The 21,226-nt window shown below is 38.3% G+C and overlaps 1 protein-coding gene across 1 annotated transcript in view; it reads left to right on the plus strand.

The window, feature by feature from the left end:
* The first annotated feature begins 2,803 nt into the window (after positions 1-2,803).
* LOC103721640 (Adaptin family protein) overlaps positions 2,804-21,226 on the plus strand; it is a 29,640-nt gene continuing 11,217 nt past the window's right edge. Inside the window, exons 1-8 of the mRNA XM_008811929.6 lie at positions 2,804-3,789; positions 5,195-5,380; positions 7,832-8,047; positions 8,159-8,269; positions 13,833-14,030; positions 14,140-14,271; positions 16,358-16,414; positions 16,535-16,651. Of these exons, the coding sequence (XP_008810151.3) occupies positions 3,223-3,789; positions 5,195-5,380; positions 7,832-8,047; positions 8,159-8,269; positions 13,833-14,030; positions 14,140-14,271; positions 16,358-16,414; positions 16,535-16,651 (1,584 nt within the window). The 5' untranslated portion in view covers positions 2,804-3,222. The remainder of the gene's footprint in view (positions 3,790-5,194; positions 5,381-7,831; positions 8,048-8,158; positions 8,270-13,832; positions 14,031-14,139; positions 14,272-16,357; positions 16,415-16,534; positions 16,652-21,226) is intronic.

Raw genomic sequence — 21,226 nt, forward strand, 5'->3', positions numbered from 1 at the left:
GTTAACATTGATTAGTACTTTGTATCCTATACTTTACAGAGAAATTATTATTTTTTTAAATGTGGATCCACGTCAGTTTTCAATTAGCATATTCAAATAAAAAATTTATTAAACGTTCAAATAGTTAAAATGAAGGTGATTGTGTTAGGTTGGACCAAGTGAGAGAATGCTGGAATTTTATCCGATTGAGCCCATTCAGATGTGGCCCAACTAATAAATATTAGGATTTATTTTAATTGTTTTAATTTGATCTAGACTCTAATTCAAGATAAGCCTCTGATATGATGATGGGATATATTTTGTGATGGTTGCGATAAAGTTAAATTCTACATAACTGTAATGGAGATAATGTCCATTTTAGTCTCCATAGCTGACTCTATAGCGTCTTTGATGGGTAAGGCATGTTATAGAAGGACAACTACATACTTGATCTTCGACTCATTCAAGAGTGCATGTGAGATCCTTCCTATCATAAATACTTGGCATTGGGTTTAGAAAATCAAGATGCTGCTCGTGGGTGGGAAGGAGCACAACCAGATCTTCTTCTTGTAATTATAATCATGCTAGTTCTAGAGATTACGACAATATCAATGGCTTCATCTTCATGTAAGTTATATTGCCCCATACAATTTATAAACTTCGTGATTTTTTAGGTCTAGCAATTGTGCCACACCTATATTGATGAGTTTCTATTTGACACTAGAATAACTCATTCCATGACCATGCAAGCATTAGTTAACGACATAATCCAATATTACACAAATCATGAAAATATTGTTACACTATTTATGATTACAATAAAAATCTTTTTATAACCTTTTAAAATGCAACTCAATTAAACTTATCAATATCTATAAACTTTGTTTATGCATATCTAATGCCATGTGATGCACATGTGCATATAAAATGCCGTTAGCTAATTCACTCTCTCTTGGGATCCAATTGTTAGAATAATTATAGGGATCACGTAACAACCTACATCACTCATAATATTTTTCTTTATCTGCGTGACTCTGTATCAATCTGTATTAGTTTTCTTCGTTAGCATAATTTTGTTAGAGTGATTTGAGGGATCACATCACAACCTGTATCACCTATAATATTTTTCATTGTTAGTGAGATCTTATATCAGCCTATATTATTTTCTATATATGGAGTTTGTACACAAGTATATATAACCCCTGAGATGTACCGAATATGAAAGAAATAAAGAAATAAAATCACTTTTCTCTCTTTCTTTTTCTTTTGTTTTCCTCTTCTTCTCCAAATATTTCAACATGGTATCAGAGCTACTGATCACGTAACCTGTTGCCATCACCTCTTTTGCCTTTGCTGTGGTCATCGTCGTTGCTTGCAGATCCTTTGTTTCTCCTGCCTCATTTGGGGGATAGTCGGAGCTCCGGCTTCAGCGGCTTTCAAAGCCCCCTTCTTCAAATTTGAGAGAGATCTAGCCTTTTCTTTTTCTTCATTTTTACAGTAATCACGAAGAGATGCCATCCCTGCCTGTATAGGCACTACAGTCGCCCCTCTAGGTGCTCCTGTTCCTCCGTGTCGGTGACCTCCTCTTCCACAGTCTCGTCAGGCAAGGACACACCGGCGCCACCGAAAATGAGGGAGTTAAACTCCCTAAGCACCCTCTTCCGGCGCTCCTATTCCTCTGTGTCAAGGACCTCCTCCTCCACATCCATCTAGGGCAAGGACATGCTGCGCACCACCGAAGATGAGAGAGCTAATCTCCCTGAGCACTTACTTATGGTGCTCCTGTTCCTCCATGTCGGGCAAGGATATGCTGGCGTCAAAGGAGATGAGAGAGTTAAGCTCTCTGAGCACCCGATTCTGGTACTCTTGTTCCTCTATGTCGGGCAAGGACACACCAGCGCCATCGGAGATGAGGGAGTTAAGCTCCCTGAGCACTCGCTTTGGGTGCTCTTGTTCCTCTAACGAGGTGGCGGGCGGCGGCACCCAGGAGAAGCCCTGGAAGTCGATGGTGGTGGCCATGAAAGCCTCCATCATAGAGGTGTTGTTATTAGTCCACAGGTTCATTTAGGGCGCGACATTGCTCGGACTTCGTTACATCAACGGGTTCCAGCCAGCGGGGTAACCACAGTATCCTTAACTCCGAGACTGGATCAAAGCTGCCCCGACTCCATCATCCAATTCGAGGTTTCTTGTTCTTCTTCAATTGTGCTTTCGTCTACGAGCATCATCTTCGATTGCCTTCTCTCTAAAATCTGTCCTCGCTGCAGCTATCATCTTCTTTGTGTCTTCTCATTGCCACATCATTTCCAGCTCTTTATCTAGTACGTTAGTTTTTCGATACATTCGTATCCAGTTTTCAAACTCAAGTTGACACGTATAGTACCATCTTGAGTTTGAGGGGGGATGTTAGAATAATTATAAGGATCATATAACAATCTGCATCACTTATAATATTTTTCTTTATTAGCGTGATTCTATGTCAACGTATATTAGTTTCCTTTATTAGCATAATTTTGTTAGAGTGATTTGAGGGATCACATGACAAACTGTATCACTTATAATATTTTTATTATTAGTGAGGTCATATATCAGCTTATATTATTTTCTATATATGGAATTTGTACACGAGTATAGATAACCCATAAGATGTTCCGAATATAAAAAAAATAAAAAATAAAATTATTTTTTTCTCTTTTTTTCTTTCTATCCAAATATTTCAACACAAATGTTGCACGTGGGTCGCATACACCCTAATGGCCTCCAAGGTCCCGGAGCAAATCCCATCAAATAACCTGGTTACAGTTCGTACAGAAAAAAAAAAAACCTGGTTGCAAACCAGTATAGAGAGAGCCCCTCGTTTTAACTTCAATGAGCACCACAATTCTTCCCAAATTCTCCTTGCCAGTGACGCCAAATAGAAACAAAGTCAGTCTCTCTCCTTCCCCTCTCTCTCGCCGAAGGCGGCATCTGTCCCAGAACGAGAAGGAGAGAGAGCCCGTCCGACACTCTCAAAAAACCCGTCGATTCCATAGTTCTACGTCTCCTCTTTCTCCCTCCTCTCTACTCACCGCCTCTCTTCTGAGATCCAGATCTTGATCTCCTTCTCTCCCGTCCTCGGTTGGATCTAGGGTTCTTCTTGCTCTCAAGCCCTAGCAGCGCTCTGCTGCTGCGATTGGATCCCGTGGAACGGATCTTGGCGGATCGAAGCTGGAGCAGCTGAAGACAATCGGGCGGGAGCTCGCCATGGGCTCCCAGGGCGGATGGGGCCAATCGAAGGAGTTCTTGGACCTCGTCAAGTCCATCGGCGAGGCCCGCTCCAAGGCCGAGGAGGACCGCATCATCCTCCGCGAGATCGATACCCTCAAGCGCCGGATCGCCGAACCCGACGTACCCCGCCGCAAGATGAAGGAGTATCTCATCCGCCTTGTCTACGTCGAGATGCTCGGCCACGACGCCTCCTTCGGCTACATCCACGCCGTCAAGATGACCCACGACGACTCCCTCCTCCTCAAGCGCACTGGCTACCTCGCCGTCACCCTCTTCCTCAACGAGGACCATGACCTCATCATCCTCATCGTCAACACCATCCAGAAGGACCTCCGCTCCGACAATTACCTCATCGTCTGCGCCGCCCTCACCGCCGTCTGCAAGCTCATCAACGAGGAGACTATCCCTGCTGTGCTTCCCCAGGTCGTCGAGCTGCTCGGCCACTCCAAGGAGGCCGTCCGCAAGAAGGCCGTCTTGGCCCTCCACCGATTCTACCAGCGAGCGCCCAACTCCGTGTCTCACCTCATCTCCAATTTCAGGAAGGTACGGGGGTCTTTTTTTCTTTTCAAATTTAAAATACTCTGCCTGCCTTGCATTGTCCGATTTTAGTGCAATGTATTTCTTGCTGAGTAGACTGACCCTTGCTGTGAATTTCTATACATCATGTTATATATATGCTTATGATTGTTGCTCATTAAAGGTGCTACCTTTGGTTTGTTTTGGGTGTCAAATTTATTCCTTTAGTGCTTATTTAGTTACTCTGAGATTATCCATCGGGTTGGTTCTCTTCCTCGCTGATTGAACAACCAAGTGAAGATTGTGGTCCTGCTTTAAGAGGGAAATGGAATAGATTCCCAATATTTCTGTTTCCATGTTCCTTTAATTTGTAAAACATAGGGAAGCCAAATAGTAGATGTTCCATGTCTTCATGTCTGCTTGAGCAAAGTCATGTTCTTTCAGTTATCTCTTGATAACTTCCAAAGTTATTCCGAAGATTTTGGTTCATTCCTTTTGCTTTGGACTTTGCCAGCTTAAGAGAAATTTGCTTCTTGTGTCTTTTACTGAGAACTGGAGAATTAGGTTGGGTTATATGAAAATTTTTGATAATTGCCATTTTCTACACTTTTCTACATGTTTATTAATTATGAATTGCTTTTTCATGTTATAATGTATCATCTATTTCTGATATTTATTATTTGATACACATCAAATGGATCCCAAAACTGAATTATGTTTCTGCATTTGTGAACTAGCACATGTTAACGAGCCTAGTTGGTATTAGGAAGTGGTCCATGTAATCTGACCATGAACTTTCCTGTAAAAATTAGGGCATAACATTATATAAGAAATGGCTTGAAAGAAAAGGAAATGCAGGCCCTCCAGGAAAGTGATCATGGACAACCAAAAGAAATCAAGCAGTCATGAGCTTTTACAATATCAATTAGTAAAGTAATTTGTGAGATAGTTATACTCTAAAGACTGTTTCTGCTACTGTGTTTGAAGAGCCACATGCTCCCATTCTGTCCAAGCCCCCTTCTTAGTATTTTGACTTGGAAGTGAGTGTGAGTGGTGGTCAGTGCGTGGAAGCATGAATATTTGAACAAAAAGCTGGGACACAGACATAGAGAGAGATGTAGACGTGGGAACTTTAACATGGGGAAAATGTCATATTAATTGCAGCTGCTGTTGTTACATCATAAGTTGTAAGTTGAAACTAAAGATATCTTAGATGGGGCCAAATTACTCTCTGATCACATGATAAATGAAATAATTGGTAACTTTATAGCTTTGGCTTTCATGTTGTAGTTGAGTTTACATGAGGGATGCTATCTTTTCAAGAATCTAAATATACATTGTATTGAAGTTTTATTGATTACCTTGGTTATTAATATATATTGCAGGTTTTCTGATCAGCTGATGCTATTTCAATTATTTATGCTTGTTGCAGAGGCTATGTGATAATGATCCAGGGGTGATGGGTGCAACACTTTGCCCTCTTTTCGATCTTATTAAGGAAGACATAAACTCGTACAAGGATTTGGTTGTTAGTTTTGTTAGCATTCTTAAGCAAGTTGCTGAAAGAAGGCTTCCAAAGACCTATGATTACCATCAGATGCCAGCTCCTTTTATTCAGGTATAATGGTACCTACAAATTATTTATTCTAATCCAAGTAACAGTCCTGTCAAGTATTCATGACATGCAGTCCCTCTGACCATGGATTCAATTATTTGAAACAGGTGCATTTGAACTGATTACTTTGTATATTAACTAAAATTAACATCTTTATGATGCCCACTCAACCTCAAATTAATCATTATCCATAAAATTTTGAATTGCATATTTAATGTGGGCACATCAAGTCAACCTTGATGGTGCCAATTCTTGATGAGGGTATACGAAGAAACTGGATGCTTGTGTACCTTCTACAAGTCTTGAAGGGATTCTATTCTAAGTTATTTTCTAAGCAAAGTGTTCCTGCAGTAAGCCTCCAGAATGTTAAGAAACAGCTTCCGAGGGCATATGGAAATGCTGTGTCTCTTATCTGATTAGTCGAGTTGTGGTAGGTTTTAATCTCTATGTTGACTAGTTCCCAACCATTGAAAACCCTAAACCTAGTTCTTCTTGGTGGTTGAAGAGAGAGATAAAAGAGAGGATAGCGAAGGGAGAGATAAGGTCTTTTAGGGTCAAGAGAGACAGAAGATGCTGGGCACAAGGTTAACTTTTACTATTGTTGCATAAGGAAGGTTAGAGAAAGAACATTGGAAGGAGAAGAAAAATTTGAAGGAGTTGTTCCATTTTGGATAACAAGTTAATATTTTTCTTTTTGGTAGAACTTATGTTGTTTCTTCACTATATTTAATATAGCATATTATCTCATAAGTCCAAAACTCCAAATCCAAGGGCTATAAAATTACTAATTATTTAGTGCGTACCCTACTAACATGACTTACCCTGTCGCCATCATCATAGGTGTATGGTTGTCTTTACATATTTCTTGTACACATGTTTGTATAAAACATTTGCTTTGTAAAATGATTTTTGTGTAGGTAAGTCGTACTGTTATAGTGAACTATTGCCTAAACTGCAACAGGATGGGTTCTACTATTCCAAAGAAAATTTACTTTTAGGAATGTATCCAGCCTCATATTCCATCCCTAAAGTCAGGTCCAAATCTTTAATTGGTTGGGTTCACACTATTTTCCACTTGTTGCCTCATATAGTCTACCTCCCACTTTTTCTGCTTCATGGCTTTTGATCTGATGACTACTATTTTTCTTGAAACCAATCTTGTCCTTTCATCTTGCCTCTAATTGGTCATGCTCTGCACAGGCCTTATCCTCAGTGGATGCATGAGTATGGTTTGTGTATATCTGTGCCATAATTTGTATGTTTATGAATAAGTGCTATGAAAGACTGATTCTATGTGCCCATGCAATAACTAGTATAATAATGTTCGATTACCAAGAAAGGCCAATTAAGACCTTGAGTTTGTGTAAAAGGATCAGGAGAGAGGAGATGAAGACCTAAAGGAACGTTGATTTTCTGTGGAAGGATTTAAAACTTGTGCTGACTGAATATGTAGCTGTTGATAGGAAGAAATGACTATGAAGGATTTATACCACCAACCTGGCATTCATGAAATTAAATAGCTTGTTAACTTATAATACTTATTTATAAAAGATCTAGGATAGTCTCCTCACGAGAGGAGAGAGTCTACTTTACCTCAAGTTTAGGTTACTTGGCATCCCCTTGTCATATGTCAGCTAGGAGTGTCAACTTGGCTATGTACTCTATGGAACAATTGTTATTATACTCCCAGAACAAGTGATGCCTAACACATTTTAGTAATACAAAAATGCTGGTGCAGGCATTATGTTTATGTGAAGCATGCAAACTTAGATTTTTATGAGACAACACATACAACATGATTTTAGTGTACCGACCAATTAGAAGCATTTTTGGATTTCTGTCATTGAACATAGGTTTACTTGTACATAAAGGAGAACTAGTGCGACATATAGGCCTTGATAAGTTTTGCACATTCGAGGCAAGTGTCTGAATCAAGGTAGGCTAAACCGGTACTGTTAGGCGTACCGGTCGCCTACCGAACCGGTTCAGGACAGGTTCGGACCGGTGCCGAACCGGTCTGCATAACACAACGCAGCGCGCAGGCGGGCGCGCTGCCTATAGCTTGTGCGGGGCGGGTGCGCTGTGGCGAATTGGTGCGAACATCGGTCCCTAGCCGTACCAGATGGTTTCGCCCTGTACGCATCTAGTACCAGCCGGTTCTGGCCCCATAGGGCCGTCCGGTACGCATCTAGTACTAGCCGGTTCTGGCCCCATAGGGGCAGGAACCGTTTTTTAAGGCCAAATTGAACCGGCCAGTACGGGCTGAACTGGCTAGTACGGGCCAGTTCAGCATACCTTGGTCTGAATACTATAAGCTTAATGACTTATTATTTGATTTTTAGTTTATTTCATAGGCTTTCTTGCCTTTTTGCTTCCTTTCGTGCTATTCAAGCAAGTGATGGTGCGAACTAAATTATCCTTTTTCATCATTATCTTTTGTTTCATTATTTGCAGATAAAACTACTAAAAATCCTTGCATTACTTGGTAGCGGTGACAAGCAGGCAAGCGGACATATGTATACCATCCTAGGTGATATTTTTAGGAAAAGTGAACCATCAAGCAACATTGGCAATGCTGTATTATATGAATGCATATGCTGTGTTTCATCCATCTTTCCCAATCCTAAGTTACTAGAGGCTGCTGTTGAAGCTACTTCAAGATTTTTGAAGGTTTGTTAGCTAAATTTTTCCAGTTATGGTTTATAACATGCTTTATTGCATTAGTTACTTCATCTCTTTTTGACACTTTTTCTCGAACCTCATATTCACTTTTATTGGCAGAGCGACAGTCATAATCTTAAATATATGGGTATTGATGCTCTTGGTCGACTTATAAAAATAAATCCAGATATTGCTGAAGAACACCAGCTGGCTGTTATTGATTGCTTAGAGGTAAGGGCAACATCTTTTTTTTCTGAACTTCCATTGCTTGCTAGAGTTGCCCCTGATTATTTTTCCTATATAGTCTTGTCAAAATGAAAAATGGTCGAGTAATGTTTATTTGTTTATTTTGCCATTAAAGTTACTATATTTGAATAGTATATGATTTCTGGATATGCTTTTCTCCATGTACATGAGGTTTTGGCGATTCTGCTCTTTGTAAAAATAGATGTCCATAGTCCAATAACTTGCAGCTCGTAGATTCTTTTAAATTTCAGAATGATGAACATTTATGCAATTATTTGTGGAGATAGGTGTCTTGTATATTGTAAGCCTTAGAGAGATGTGTATAAGTGTGGGTTTCCAGTATGTACAAAGCCTGGGTGCTGCACTGCTTTTGCCACCCATGTTCAAATTTCAGATGTAGAAGAGATTATAGTTAGCAAGCTGGCTAGTGCATTCTAAGCCTTTACAGGGTCTGCTAACCCACACACTTGTGGATTTCCAACATCTAGACAACCTGGGTACTGTATGTCTTCCCATGTTTCATGCTGATCTACCTGTGGATCTGGCCAATCAAAGTGATCATTATCCACTCCAAAATATGATCTGATGCAAATCCCCGAGGGTCATGTGCAAGCAATGATAGGCCCAAGGAGATGAACAGGTCAAAAGTTTCTAATGGATCTAAAGGTTTTTGTTTTGCTGCATAAAACTGGGTCAATTTCAGTCTTAACAAGAACAGAAGGCATTCTCTGAATTCTCTGGAGTTTCTAGGATAATGTTTTGCTATCAGAGTTGTTATTTAATTATTAAGAAACAATTTTCTAGGATAAAGTTTTGCTATTAGAGTTATTATTTAATTATTAAGAAACAATGAAAGGCTATATTTGGTTGCTAGGTTCTCATTTCAAATGCATCAGTTCTTCAGAATCATCAAGAATTACTGATTCCAATTCGTATGTTTGAACAAGATCAGTAATCTTGGGTGAACGAGGTGAACCTTGTCATAAACAGCTTCTTTAGTAGTATATTCTGGTTAGGTGCAAATATATCATATACTTTACAGTTTACAATATATGCAAACATTATCATACTTATGATATTCAATATAATATTATGTAATATTAATATTTACCAAGTAATATGATATTATACAATAAATTATTTTTAAAATGAATAATATATATTACTATTTTATGCATAATTTTTATGAATAAATATATAAATATCATTATTTTATTACTCAGGCGCATATCCTACTGTTTTATGCTTTCCGTGGGAGTTTAATACCAACTGGAATCAACATTCCCATGTCTAGTTCAGTTATCCAACATGGGAATGAGTTCAAATGTGAAACTACTACCCATTCCCGAGAACTATTCTTGCAAACCATATGTAGCCAAAGAGTGTTTGTGCCAGGGTTCGCTGTACCGATTGGTACCGGTCGGTGCCGAGCGTACCGTACCCGTACCGATGGGTACCGATATCGGTACACCAATGTCGGTACGTCTGGCGTACCGCATACCGTACCGTACCAACACTCGGTACGCCTATACTAGTGCGGCACCGGTACGGGGTTCGGTACCGGTACGGCGAATCTTGGTTTGTGCCCTGATGAGTTTTCTGATGAGTTTGTTTTTTGATTGCCTAGGTCTCTGCACTGGTTTTTGTAACGACATTGCTGATTTTAGGTGGGCTTAGATTGAAATTTAAGAAGACTAAATGGCTCTATCGCTCTCTTAATAGCTGGAGGAGATCGTTTCAACCTGGAAACCAACTCAAATTTTCCTTACCTGAACTACAGGTTTTATTTCAACAGCAAAAGGAATAATAGCACAGAAAGCGAAAGAGGAAATAAAAAGAATAAGCAAAAACACTAGAGAAGAGAAAAGATTAGAGAGGAGATGTGACAGCTGGATCTGGCTTCTATCCTTTTTCTTCCATCAATATTGCTTCAAAAAGTCTATATCAAACTATCCACACTTCTGTAGACTGACAACCAGCCCCTCCTTTCCAGTTTTAGTTTCACATGGATTCTACATAAAAAAAGGAAATAAAAGCAATCGACAATGAGGCACCCAAATCCTTTCTCAGAAAAGGCTAATGAAACTAGAATTCTTTGTTCAGTCAACAGCCTTACAGAGAATCTCTACTGACTTTCTCAGAACCATAAAATACTTACCACCTAAAATGAAGTATACTTCAAACCAGTAAGTGATCTGAGCAATTTAATAATGATTTTGAACTATAATCATTGTCTAGTTACATCTCTTTAGTGTGGACATTAACGAAATATGTCCATTTGATCAATTAATCGCCATGTTGGAAATCAGAACCCTTATTGCCTGAAATAGTGAACCGATGGTGGTGTTCATTGCTTCCCATGCTTTCTTCAGTGATTGTGCCAGCCCTTTCCTCCATTTATCCCCCCCTTTGTGTATCATGAGCCTATCCTTGATCAAACATTGCATCGTAATTACCTCATCAAAGCAAGTTGCTGTTATGATCCTTGAAATAACAGCAAGGTGATTCAGTAGAAAACATCTTTATACACAGAATCAAACTGGAATATGATATGCAATGAGGGACCAAAGCTGTAATCTTGGGCTATCAGATGAGGAAATCTAACTGAGATTCATCTCCTACTTGGTTGTTGGTTTGTTTGATGGCCTTGATTGTTTAATTGAAGAGTAGGGGCGGGTTACCTTTCAGTTACTTGGTGGTTTCTTTATGTTACCACAACAACTTGAAAATTTTAAGTTGGTTTGCTTGTAGATCTATTAACTAAAGTAAGTGCATTATTAGGGGAATACAATGTAAAAGAAGAGATTGAAGAGTTGGGCGCGTTTGGTTCGCGACTAGAATCAGAATGGATGGGAATGGGAATCGGAATGGATATATCCTCCAATGCGTTTGGTTCGTGACTGGAATCGGAATCGGAACTGGAATGAGATTTGAATACTAGGGGAGAGTAGGGATTAGATTTTGGGGGATTGGAGCCCATTTTTCCCTTGGAATCGGAATGGGAATAGGACTCCCCCAACCAAACAGCTGGAATGGGAGTTGCTCATTCCTATTCCCATTCCAGAGTCCAACTCCCCCAACCAAACATGCCTAGGATTCTTTGGAAACAAATGTGAAGAACAATTGCTTGTTATGGACGTAAGGACAGTGGAAGGAGACAAAGTAATAGTACTAGAAGATTAAGGTGTCTATGTAAACATAAAAAATTGAATGGAAAACATGGTAAGCTGTTCCTAGTCTTTTTATTCAACTAAATTGTAAAGATATGTGAAGCTGACTTATGGGAGATCCCCAGTGGATAGGTCCTTGTTGAGAAATTCTAGGGTGTAATTAATCATATATTTAGTATAAGAGGTGCGTGTGTACAGCATGAAGCATAAGTTCGAATTTATTTAGGTTCAGAGGGTTGAGATGCCTTTGAAGGGCCTTACTTTGGAAAGATAGTGGTATGGGGAGAAATTATATGAACCATGAGTTCTAATGTCTTGGCAGAAGAGATCTTTTTTATACTAATAAAGACAGTCGTCTTTGATGTCTTAAAGCACAAGGGGAAGGATCATTTGTAAATCACGGATCCCTTTCTGACCTTGGGAGGAAATATGATTTTACTGGCCAATCCGTTATAAACACTTGATCAAACTTTAGGTAGGATATAGGAGCTGTGAATTTTTGGTGATAAGAATGTGGTGGTTCATTTTTTTTTCTTTTGTTCAGTTTAACTAGGTCTATTTTCAATTACAATTTGTTTTTTCTTGATTCCAATGGTCATTGTGCTCCAAAACCTTTTCATCTGAATGGATGAGAATACATGGCTTTGAGGTTCTGATGCAAATCAAATCTGAACAGCACCGGTCTCAATAGATTTATGGCTGGATTAATTTATGATCTAATCAAAAATTAGGTCTGAAGTAAAATTGGTGCAAGCTTCCTTCATAATCGAGAGAGAGAGAGAGAGAGAGAGAGAGAGAGAGAGAGAGAGAGAGAGAGAGAGAGAGCACAACAATATGAGTAAGCAACTTGCAGTTTAAGGAAAAAGAGGCTAAAATTGAAAGCACAAGGAAGGGAAGAAGTAATCCAATATATGGATCATAGAATTTCTTAAGAAACATAAATGTTACTATGTATAACCCTAGACAAATCCTCTTCTGAAATGAATTTTAAAACCCTAAATATCTCCTATTCACCTGCTATCACCTGCTGCTCTGAAATCAAGATTTTTGACGAATCCAATCTCCTCCCAAAATAATTAGAAGGATGGAAGCATGTCTGGGAGATATATGATTCAAAATTAATAAAAAATCTCTGTTTTCTGTGTAATAATGAGTTAGCAAAGTTTTAGATGGTGGTTTCACATCTTTAGAGTAAAACTTGCATAAATTTATAAAAGGCTAAGATCGACATGATGGGAGCTCAAAGAAGTTTTAAACGGTGGTTACTAAGTTTTAAGTGCATCACTAACATTAAATAATAATCAGCTTACACAAGTTTTGAACAATGATTGCTTAAATTTTTGAGTACAGTTTGCATAAATTTGTGAAAATTGATTTAATATAAAATGAACATTGACAAATGACAAGCTCGCACAAGTTTTCAGAAAGTGGTTGTACAAGTTTTGAGTAAAATTTGCACAAATTTGTGAAAGAGAAATTTTAGAGTACAGTTGGTGTAATGAAAGATATATAAATTTTGATGAGCTTGTCAACGTGCTAAATTTATATTCCACTTATTTGTTGTGATGTAATCATGTAACAAATTATAATATTGACTATTTATTTTGCAATTTTATTATTAATTAATTAATTAATTATGTAAGTTTATCATCATCCTAGTTTTTGCTTGAATTCTCTTTTCTACAAGCTTGTGTATGCCCTAAAAACTTAAACAAGTTCTGTAGAATGACTGCTCTATTCCGATTTCTGGACTCTTTCTCAGTCCTCTGGAAATTTATGTCTTGCTTAGAACCTATAGCTTAGGATGAAGCCGCTTGTCATGAATATGAGCAAGAATCATGGTGGCCAGACTATTCATTATTTTCCCCTTATTCTTCTTTATGAGAGGGGGTTTACCTAGCCAACGCTCAAGCCTGAAGGTGAAGCTCATAGGAAAACTTGGGTAGATGCGGGAGGAGGGAGAAGAGGATGAGAAAGAGGAGGAAGATGAGAGAGATGACTGCGGGGGGCGGGGGAGATGGTAGCGAGGAGGTTAGGATGTGATGGAGGGAAGGGGCATATTAGGAAGAGAAGATGAGAGAGAAATGCACTCTCCATTATGGCTGAAGAAAATCTCTTACTTGAAAGAACTATGGATATTTTTGTCCCAAATTCTAAAATCTTCTCAAATCTGAAAAAATATAAAAAATGATGTATTTTTTCTTGCAAAACTGTCAGAGCTTTATACATCTTGTTTATAATATTTTGATTACTTCTTATTTAAATTATTTCTTAAAGGCTAAAAGAAAGATGTAGTGATACATGCTCTTGCAGATTTCTGAGATAATTTATATAAACTGATCGAACCAGTGCTTTGTTGGAATGCATGTTTTGCACAGGATCCTGATGATACTCTAAAGCGCAAGACCTTTGAGTTACTTTATAAAATGACTAAGTCCTCAAATGTTGAAGTGATAGTTGATCGCATGATTGATTACATGAGAAGCATAAATGATAATCATTACAAAACAGAAATAGCATCGCGCTGTGTTGAGCTTGCTGAACAATTTGCACCAAGCAACCAATGGTTTATCCAGGTATCTACAAGTGTTATTGTATTATTTCCAGCTTCTTGCTTTGAAAATGATATTCTACATTTGACTTTGGAACTCCATTGATAGTGTCTCTAACAAGTTCACTTCCCAGACCATGAATAAGGTCTTTGAGCATGCAGGTGATCTTGTAAATGTTAGAGTGGCACATAATTTAATGCGATTAATTGCTGAAGGATTTGGAGAGGATGATGAAGGTGCCGATAGTCAACTGAGATCCTCTGCTGTATGTACTTCTTCTAAGTTCTAATTGTGTGGAAAATCTTAGTGGTTTTGCTTAATTTTTACATATATTCAGGTGTACTGCTTTAACATGCCCTTGGAAGTGCATGTGTAGAAAGACTCATTTATGCTTTTTACATATCAGATGCATAGCTATGGGTTTAGTGGTTTGAGTGTATTGAAATTTGCTGTCTATAAAATAGATTTGCACTCACCTCATGCATATTGAAGGTCAAAAAGCTTTATAACTTGCCTGTTACATGTTGAATCAATTTTTCTTTTTTCCTTGTATGAGAGTATGCTTCAATGTCCACCTAATAAAATTGCATTGTGACATGACTAGTATTTTTTTGGTGACAGGCTGGTAATTTCTGATTAGAAACACATGCAAATAAAAGGAGATGAGAGAAATTAAGCAAATTTACAATATAACTTCTTTTTTCTATCCTGTTTGGATAAAGACAAGAACTTAAGTGTTAGCAAGAGAACTCACCAATATTTGGCATTTTTAGGCCCTATTTGGCTTGGTTGCCAATTTTCATTTTGTGGTTTTTGTTTTCAAAATCATGGATGCGGTTTGAAAGTTGTTTGGTAGCTGATTTTATGTTTCCAGTTTTTTCAAAAACCATCATCCAGTTTTTAGAAAAAGTAGAAGCCAGGAATTCTCGCTTTTACTTCTTTTGAAAACTAAATACTGGTTCTCTTGTACCCCTGCTGCCGCCGCCATGACGGCCACCGATTGTCACTGCTGCTGCTACCACTGCTGCCACTACCCTAGGCCAAAACAGGCTTCAGGTTTTCAGAAAGAAAAAACAGAAACTGTGTTTTAGTTTTTAAAAAAACTGAAGACTGATGGGTATGCCAAATGCCACCTTAGCTTATGACTATGAGTCAACCTTTTTCCTGCTTAATGAAGTATTCCGTAACCGGCAGGCTTGATCTAAGTTGGTGAAAATTTTCTGATGGTTTCCTATCTTCTTGAAGTTTTACATCTTTATGTTAGTCACTGTAGCTGCATTATTTGCAAATATAATTTACCCATGCTAATCTTGTGTTGTTACATCATTGTATGAAGTAGGTTAGTCAAGTTTTATTGGATAATGGTAGTAATGTTCTGTATATGCGCATAATTAAAAACTTATTATTCTGTATGAAGGTGGTATTTAATTCAATATTTGAATTTTCTCTCCTAAAACTAGCCCAAAAAAGATTTTCATGTACAAAGGGAGTTTTTAGCTATTCAAAACACTTGTTTATGAGTTTTAGTGATATGAGGGGCTAGGGATAACTAGACATGCAAATACACTTTAAAGAACAGAGTTGAATCTTTTGCTACCGAACCGGACAGCATGGGGTGTACGATACCAGTTCGGTACCGATATATGGTACAGGGGGAGTATTGAGTACCATACTGTACTGACATAGTGATAGGGTGGCACCGATATGGGGCCGATACCGAGACGGCATACCTTGATGACTTACCTAAATTGTAACTCAATTGTGTTTGTTAAGAATAAAGTCATCAAAATAATGAGCCAGACTTCTTAATCCATCATAAAGTAAATTAGAAGATTCTTAAAAGAAAGTGAAATATAGAAAAAGGAAAAGCGAATAAATTGTTTTCTTAAAAAATCTGTTGTAGACACCATAGGAGTCCATGCATATACCATCAGATGTGATTTGCATTCTATAGAATGAAATCTATAGAATCATACTAACCATTATTTTATAATACTAATCTATGTTTTTTAATATTTTAATTCATTAAAGATAAAAAAAAACTTGAAAATCTATGGATAATAGCTTTATATATTTTTCTAGTTAAAAGAACGTTTGTATCTAATTCTACCTGGCCTATTACCCAAAAAAATATTATTCTACATGGTTGTATTATGTGCTGCATAAAATACTAAAGTACCATTGCACCAAAAAGTTATCATGGAAAATGTTTCTTGTTGTGTTTTTTCAAAAATTCTGAGGTTTATTGCTATCATGTGTTTTGTTCCTTTTCTCTTAAATTTCCGGTCCATCTGTCATTTGCTTCTTTTCCATATTTATAAAAGTTTTGACTTATTTTTCTTTTTATGCAGGTGGATTCATATTTATGTATTCTTGGGGAGCCAAAGCTTCCATCTGTATTTCTGCAGGTACTTATCTGTTCTCTCTAAGCTAAGCCATTGTTATCTACCTTCATTAGGGCAAATGCTGATACTTCTGCAACTTTTTTCCCAAAATTATTCTTTCATTATGTACTTCTATAAGTGCAGGTCATATGCTGGGTTCTAGGTGAATATGGGACAACAGATGGAAAGTATTCTGCTTCTTATATAATTGGGAAGTTATGTGATGTGGCAGAAGCCCATTCAACTGATGACACTGTCAAGGTATGGTTAAGACTTGTTGTTTGTGACTGAAAACATTTTACTCACATCATTAAAAAGTAGCACATCGATTTTCTTTTGCTTTCTCAAACAACCTTGTGGATTAGTGGGTGGATCTTAGTTTCTATTTTTGCATGAGGGATTTAGTTGTTGAGTATGAGCGGAGCATTTACTGATTCTGATTCTGAGACATTTTATTTAAGTTGGATTTTCCCCCTTTTCTTTTCTTCTTTTTTTTTTCTTTGAAATGGTGTAAAGGAAGCATAAACAGAGGAGTTTTTGGACCACATTTGCAAGTTATTTGGGTGACCAATCCTAGAATGCAAAGAACCCCTTATTGTGGTGATGCTGGAAATTTCTTATTTCACATGAAACTTTACTTTTAATATCTATCCTGTTGAGGTAGTTTTTGTGGTTATCTTTTGTTCTTTAGGAAGTTCAATTTTTCACAAAAGAAAAACCGGTATCTTATATACCCCATGCTTCTATTGCAACTATGAGCTAGAACTATTCCCCTCTTGATGATTAGGTTATGCAAACATTTGCACAGTACTAATTGATTAAATCTCAAAAAACCCAATCCCCTCTCTGGAGGAAAAAAGAGAGGGTGGTCCTTAATCCCATGGTTCTATTGTAACCATGAGCTAGAACTATTCCCCTCTTGATGATTAGGTCATGCAAACATTTGCACAGTCCTAATTGGTTAAATCTCAACACCCCTTCTCCAGAGGAAAAAAGAAAAGGTGGTCCTTATGGTAGTATTAAGTAGTTGAGTGATCTAAAAGGATCTCGAGACTCAATATGGATCATTTTGGCCGCTACAGGTAGGGCTGGATACTGTCTAAGAGCAAGATTCGCCATATTGAGAAGTCGAGTTGCAAGCCAAAGTTTTGGAAGCCATAACATGGTCATACGACATTTGATTGAGATTATCTTGTTTTTTTTTTAATCAGACAACTTTTTGAGATCTACGACATGACGCCTTGCCCTTTAGAGGGTGGCGCTCCTAGTGATCAGGTCCAAATTTCATTGTTTGGGGTCTGAAATGGATCAGTCAAACTGAAAGTTTTTTTTGGGTAAAAAATTTGATTAGGTGTATATGCCAATCTGAGAAGAATCAAATAGAGAGACAGAAGACATAATTGATGTAAAAATTGAGATATACTTTCTAAAGAATTTTATTTTTTTCGAGTTTATTTCTACTAGTCACTTCTATTTTAGGAAGGACAGTCCTATTAGAGCTAGAAAAAGAAATCCAATCCGAATTGTGCAAAGACAGACCTCACCATTATGAATAGAGGCTGTGTACCCCAATTTTAGATCAATCGAATGAAAAAAAGGGTTATAAGCCTTGCTTTCGCAATCTACTATTTTTTAAATTTTTTTGAGAGATTTGAGTTAAGCTGTTTGAGAAAAATCTTCTCTCCTCGATCGGACAAAGTTGGTATCAGAGGGCCTTAGTTCATGGTTCGGATGTGCGAGCAATACAAGTAATCAGGAGGACTGTCCATGCTTCAAGTACATCAAAGGACAGGCAAGTATGACTGTTAGTTCTTCCTCGATGGATGAAGAGCGAAGGGATGTCTCACAGCTAAAGGGGCAACATTGTCCAACTCATCGAGATCGTCTCTCGCTTGGCGATACTTTCAGCACAAACATTAGCAACTTCTGTTGCGAAGATCTCTCTTACGTCTGCAGATGAAGATCTACCATCTAGCAAGGAGGATGACCTACCTACAAGTACACAAAATCTCTATTTTCAAAATTTTAAAGTTGAAGCTTGAATTGAGATCCTTGTATACGAAAAGACTATTGATGCGGAGAATCTAGATAACTGGTTAGACAGTTAGAGACCTACTTTACTATCTGTGGTTACTCTAATGTCCAGAAGGTAGCTTTTACTCGTCTCAAGCTTTCTAGCCATGCTCTTATTTGGTAGAATTTGTACATGAGGAACAATGACGTTTCTAATCTAATATGGAGCAAATTCAAGAGCCTAATCAAGAAGCAATTCTACCCAAACGACCATAAGGAGGATCAGTGGATTAAGTTGTAGTACCTATGACAAAAGTATCATCAATCCATCTAGAACTACACCATCAAGTTTCACAAGATCTTACTTGGAATCTTTATTGATGATTATGCAGTTTTTATGAAATACGTCGGAGGTCTCCATGACAGTACTCGAAAGGAGTTGAAGCTCTTCAAAGTTGAAGACTTCAGCATAGCTAGTGTGATCACAGTAACCTCTGCGGACACACTAAGGATAAGTGTTGGAAGCCTCCCCCCGAGTTGTAGCCAAAGAGAAAGAAGCTGAAGGATGATGATTCTAAGAAGAAAGGGAAGATAGTCTTCAATGCTATAGAGGTTGAGGAGTTGCCCGACCTCGAGCAAGCAGACTTCAATTGAGCTTGATGGCAAGAAAACTTGAAATAGTAACTGAGGCAAACCTAGAGGCGCGTGAGGAACTCCGCTTGAAGATCAAGGTGAAACAGAGCATCATCATGGTTATTATGATCCTGAAAGCCAGAAGAACCTCATATATGAAAATCTGGTTCAGAATCTAGAGTTGCAGACCAAGCTTTATTCACGTATTTACCCTCGTGGTTGGATTCAGAAAGTGTTGAGTTGAAGATTACCAAATAGTATACCTTCAAGTGCGCCATAGCTGAGAGGTATGTTGACAAGATAACTTATGAAGTAGTTTCTTTGAATGTTTGCTAGGTTATCCTTGAGAGACCGTATCTTTCAGATCGAGATGCAGTCTTCCACCGGCTTCTGAGGAAGTATCGATTCGTAAAGGATGGGAAGAAGTTCATTATCAATGCCTCCAAAACACAAAAAAATGTAGATCTTGTGATTGCTGTGCAGGCAAAGCGACTCGTTAATGCTTGCATAAGGTTTGTGTTGTTGATGATACGAGAAGCCGATGCCACACAAGAGAGGTTGAACTTTTTGATCGAAGACTTGAATCTAAGTTAGAAAGCTTAGATATGCTAATTGTTGAAGAAGTTTCTAGACCTGTTCGAGGATGTAAAGGGGATGCGAGCCAAAAGAGTAATTGAGCATGAGATTCAACTGGTAAGTGATGCACCTTTGCCCAACTTGAGGCTCTACTGCAGCTCAATGATAGAGAACGAAGAGATCAAGAAGTAGGTTGTGGAGTTACTTGACCAAGGCGTGATCAAGCCTAGTTATTTACCATGCTGATCTTCTGTGGTTCTAATGCCAAAGAAAGATGATGGATGGAGGATGTGCATCGATTATCATGCCTTGAACAAGATTACCGTAAAAAAATAAGTACACTACCCCGAATTAAAGATTTATTGGACCAACTCAAACATGCACACCACTCACCATGCTGGATTTGAAATCTAGGTACCATCAAGTTTGAGTTCGCGAGGGAGACACCTAGAAGATGGCCTTCAAGATGAGGTAGGGTTTGTTTGAGTGGCTGGTTACGCTGTTCGGTTTATGCAATGCCCATGCCACCTTCATGAGGTTCATGAACGAGGTACTACGATCGTTCTTTGAAGACTTCGTGACTGTATACTTCGACGATATTTTGATCTACAATAATACTTGGGAAGAACATGTCATGCATATCATGAAGGTCCTAAAGGGGCTGCAAAAAAAATCAGATGAAGCTGAACATCAAGAAGTGCGAGATCGGGAAGTAGTCTTTGTGTACTTAGGCTTGTGATTGGTGGACGTGATCTGAAAATTGATGCAAAAAAGGTGAGGGTCATTAAAAATTGGCCTAGACCCAAGACGGTGACCGAGGTCAAGAGCTTCATGGGTGCGTGCTAGTACGTCAGAAAATTCATCAAGCACTTCTCAGTAATTGCAGCAATCCTACACGGTTGGACGAAAGTGAACAAACAATTTGAATGGTCGAAGAAGCATGAAGATATCTTTCAGCTTCTAAAGAAGATTTGCGAAGCACCTATCCTATCATTGTACAATCTGCCCTACATTAGGCTGTGAAGCATTGGCGATCATATTTGTCGGGCAAAGAACAATTGTGCTCGACACATGAAGTGAATGTCTTATCTGCAACAATTCAACTTGGTGATCAAATATAAGAAAGGGGCTATGAACAACTTGGCCAATCTTTTGCCCCGGCCTCCAACAACAGTAGTCTCCATTATATTTATTGCAATGCAGATTTAGCTACTCTGCCATAAGGAGTACAAAGATCTTTATGCAACAAATCTAGACTTTCAAGAAGAGTTGGAGAAATTGATGAAAGGCATGCTAATAGAATCCACTTTGAAAGAGGGACTGCTATATAGGGAAACATGTTTGTATCCTTTAAGCTGCTGATATAGTACATTGGATTCGAGAGGCCCACACTTCAAAGGTTGCAGGGCACTTTGGAGTGGAGAAGACTGTTGAACTTAAAAGGGTATGTCTATTGGCTGAAGATGCAACATTAAGGGCTGTTTACTATGCAACACATTGAAGCCCTCCAATAGGAAGTTGGGATTTTATACGCCACTACTAGTACCTAGCACACCTTGAGAGAGCGTCTCGATGGATTTCTTGGGAGGTTTACCCAGAACAAGAGAAGCCATG

This window comes from Phoenix dactylifera, chromosome 7 (genome assembly GCF_051530095.1).
Source record: "Phoenix dactylifera cultivar Ajwa chromosome 7, Ajwa_hap1_PhDact_Kaust_v1.1, whole genome shotgun sequence".
In the NCBI taxonomy this organism is placed as follows: Eukaryota; Viridiplantae; Streptophyta; class Magnoliopsida; order Arecales; family Arecaceae; genus Phoenix; species Phoenix dactylifera.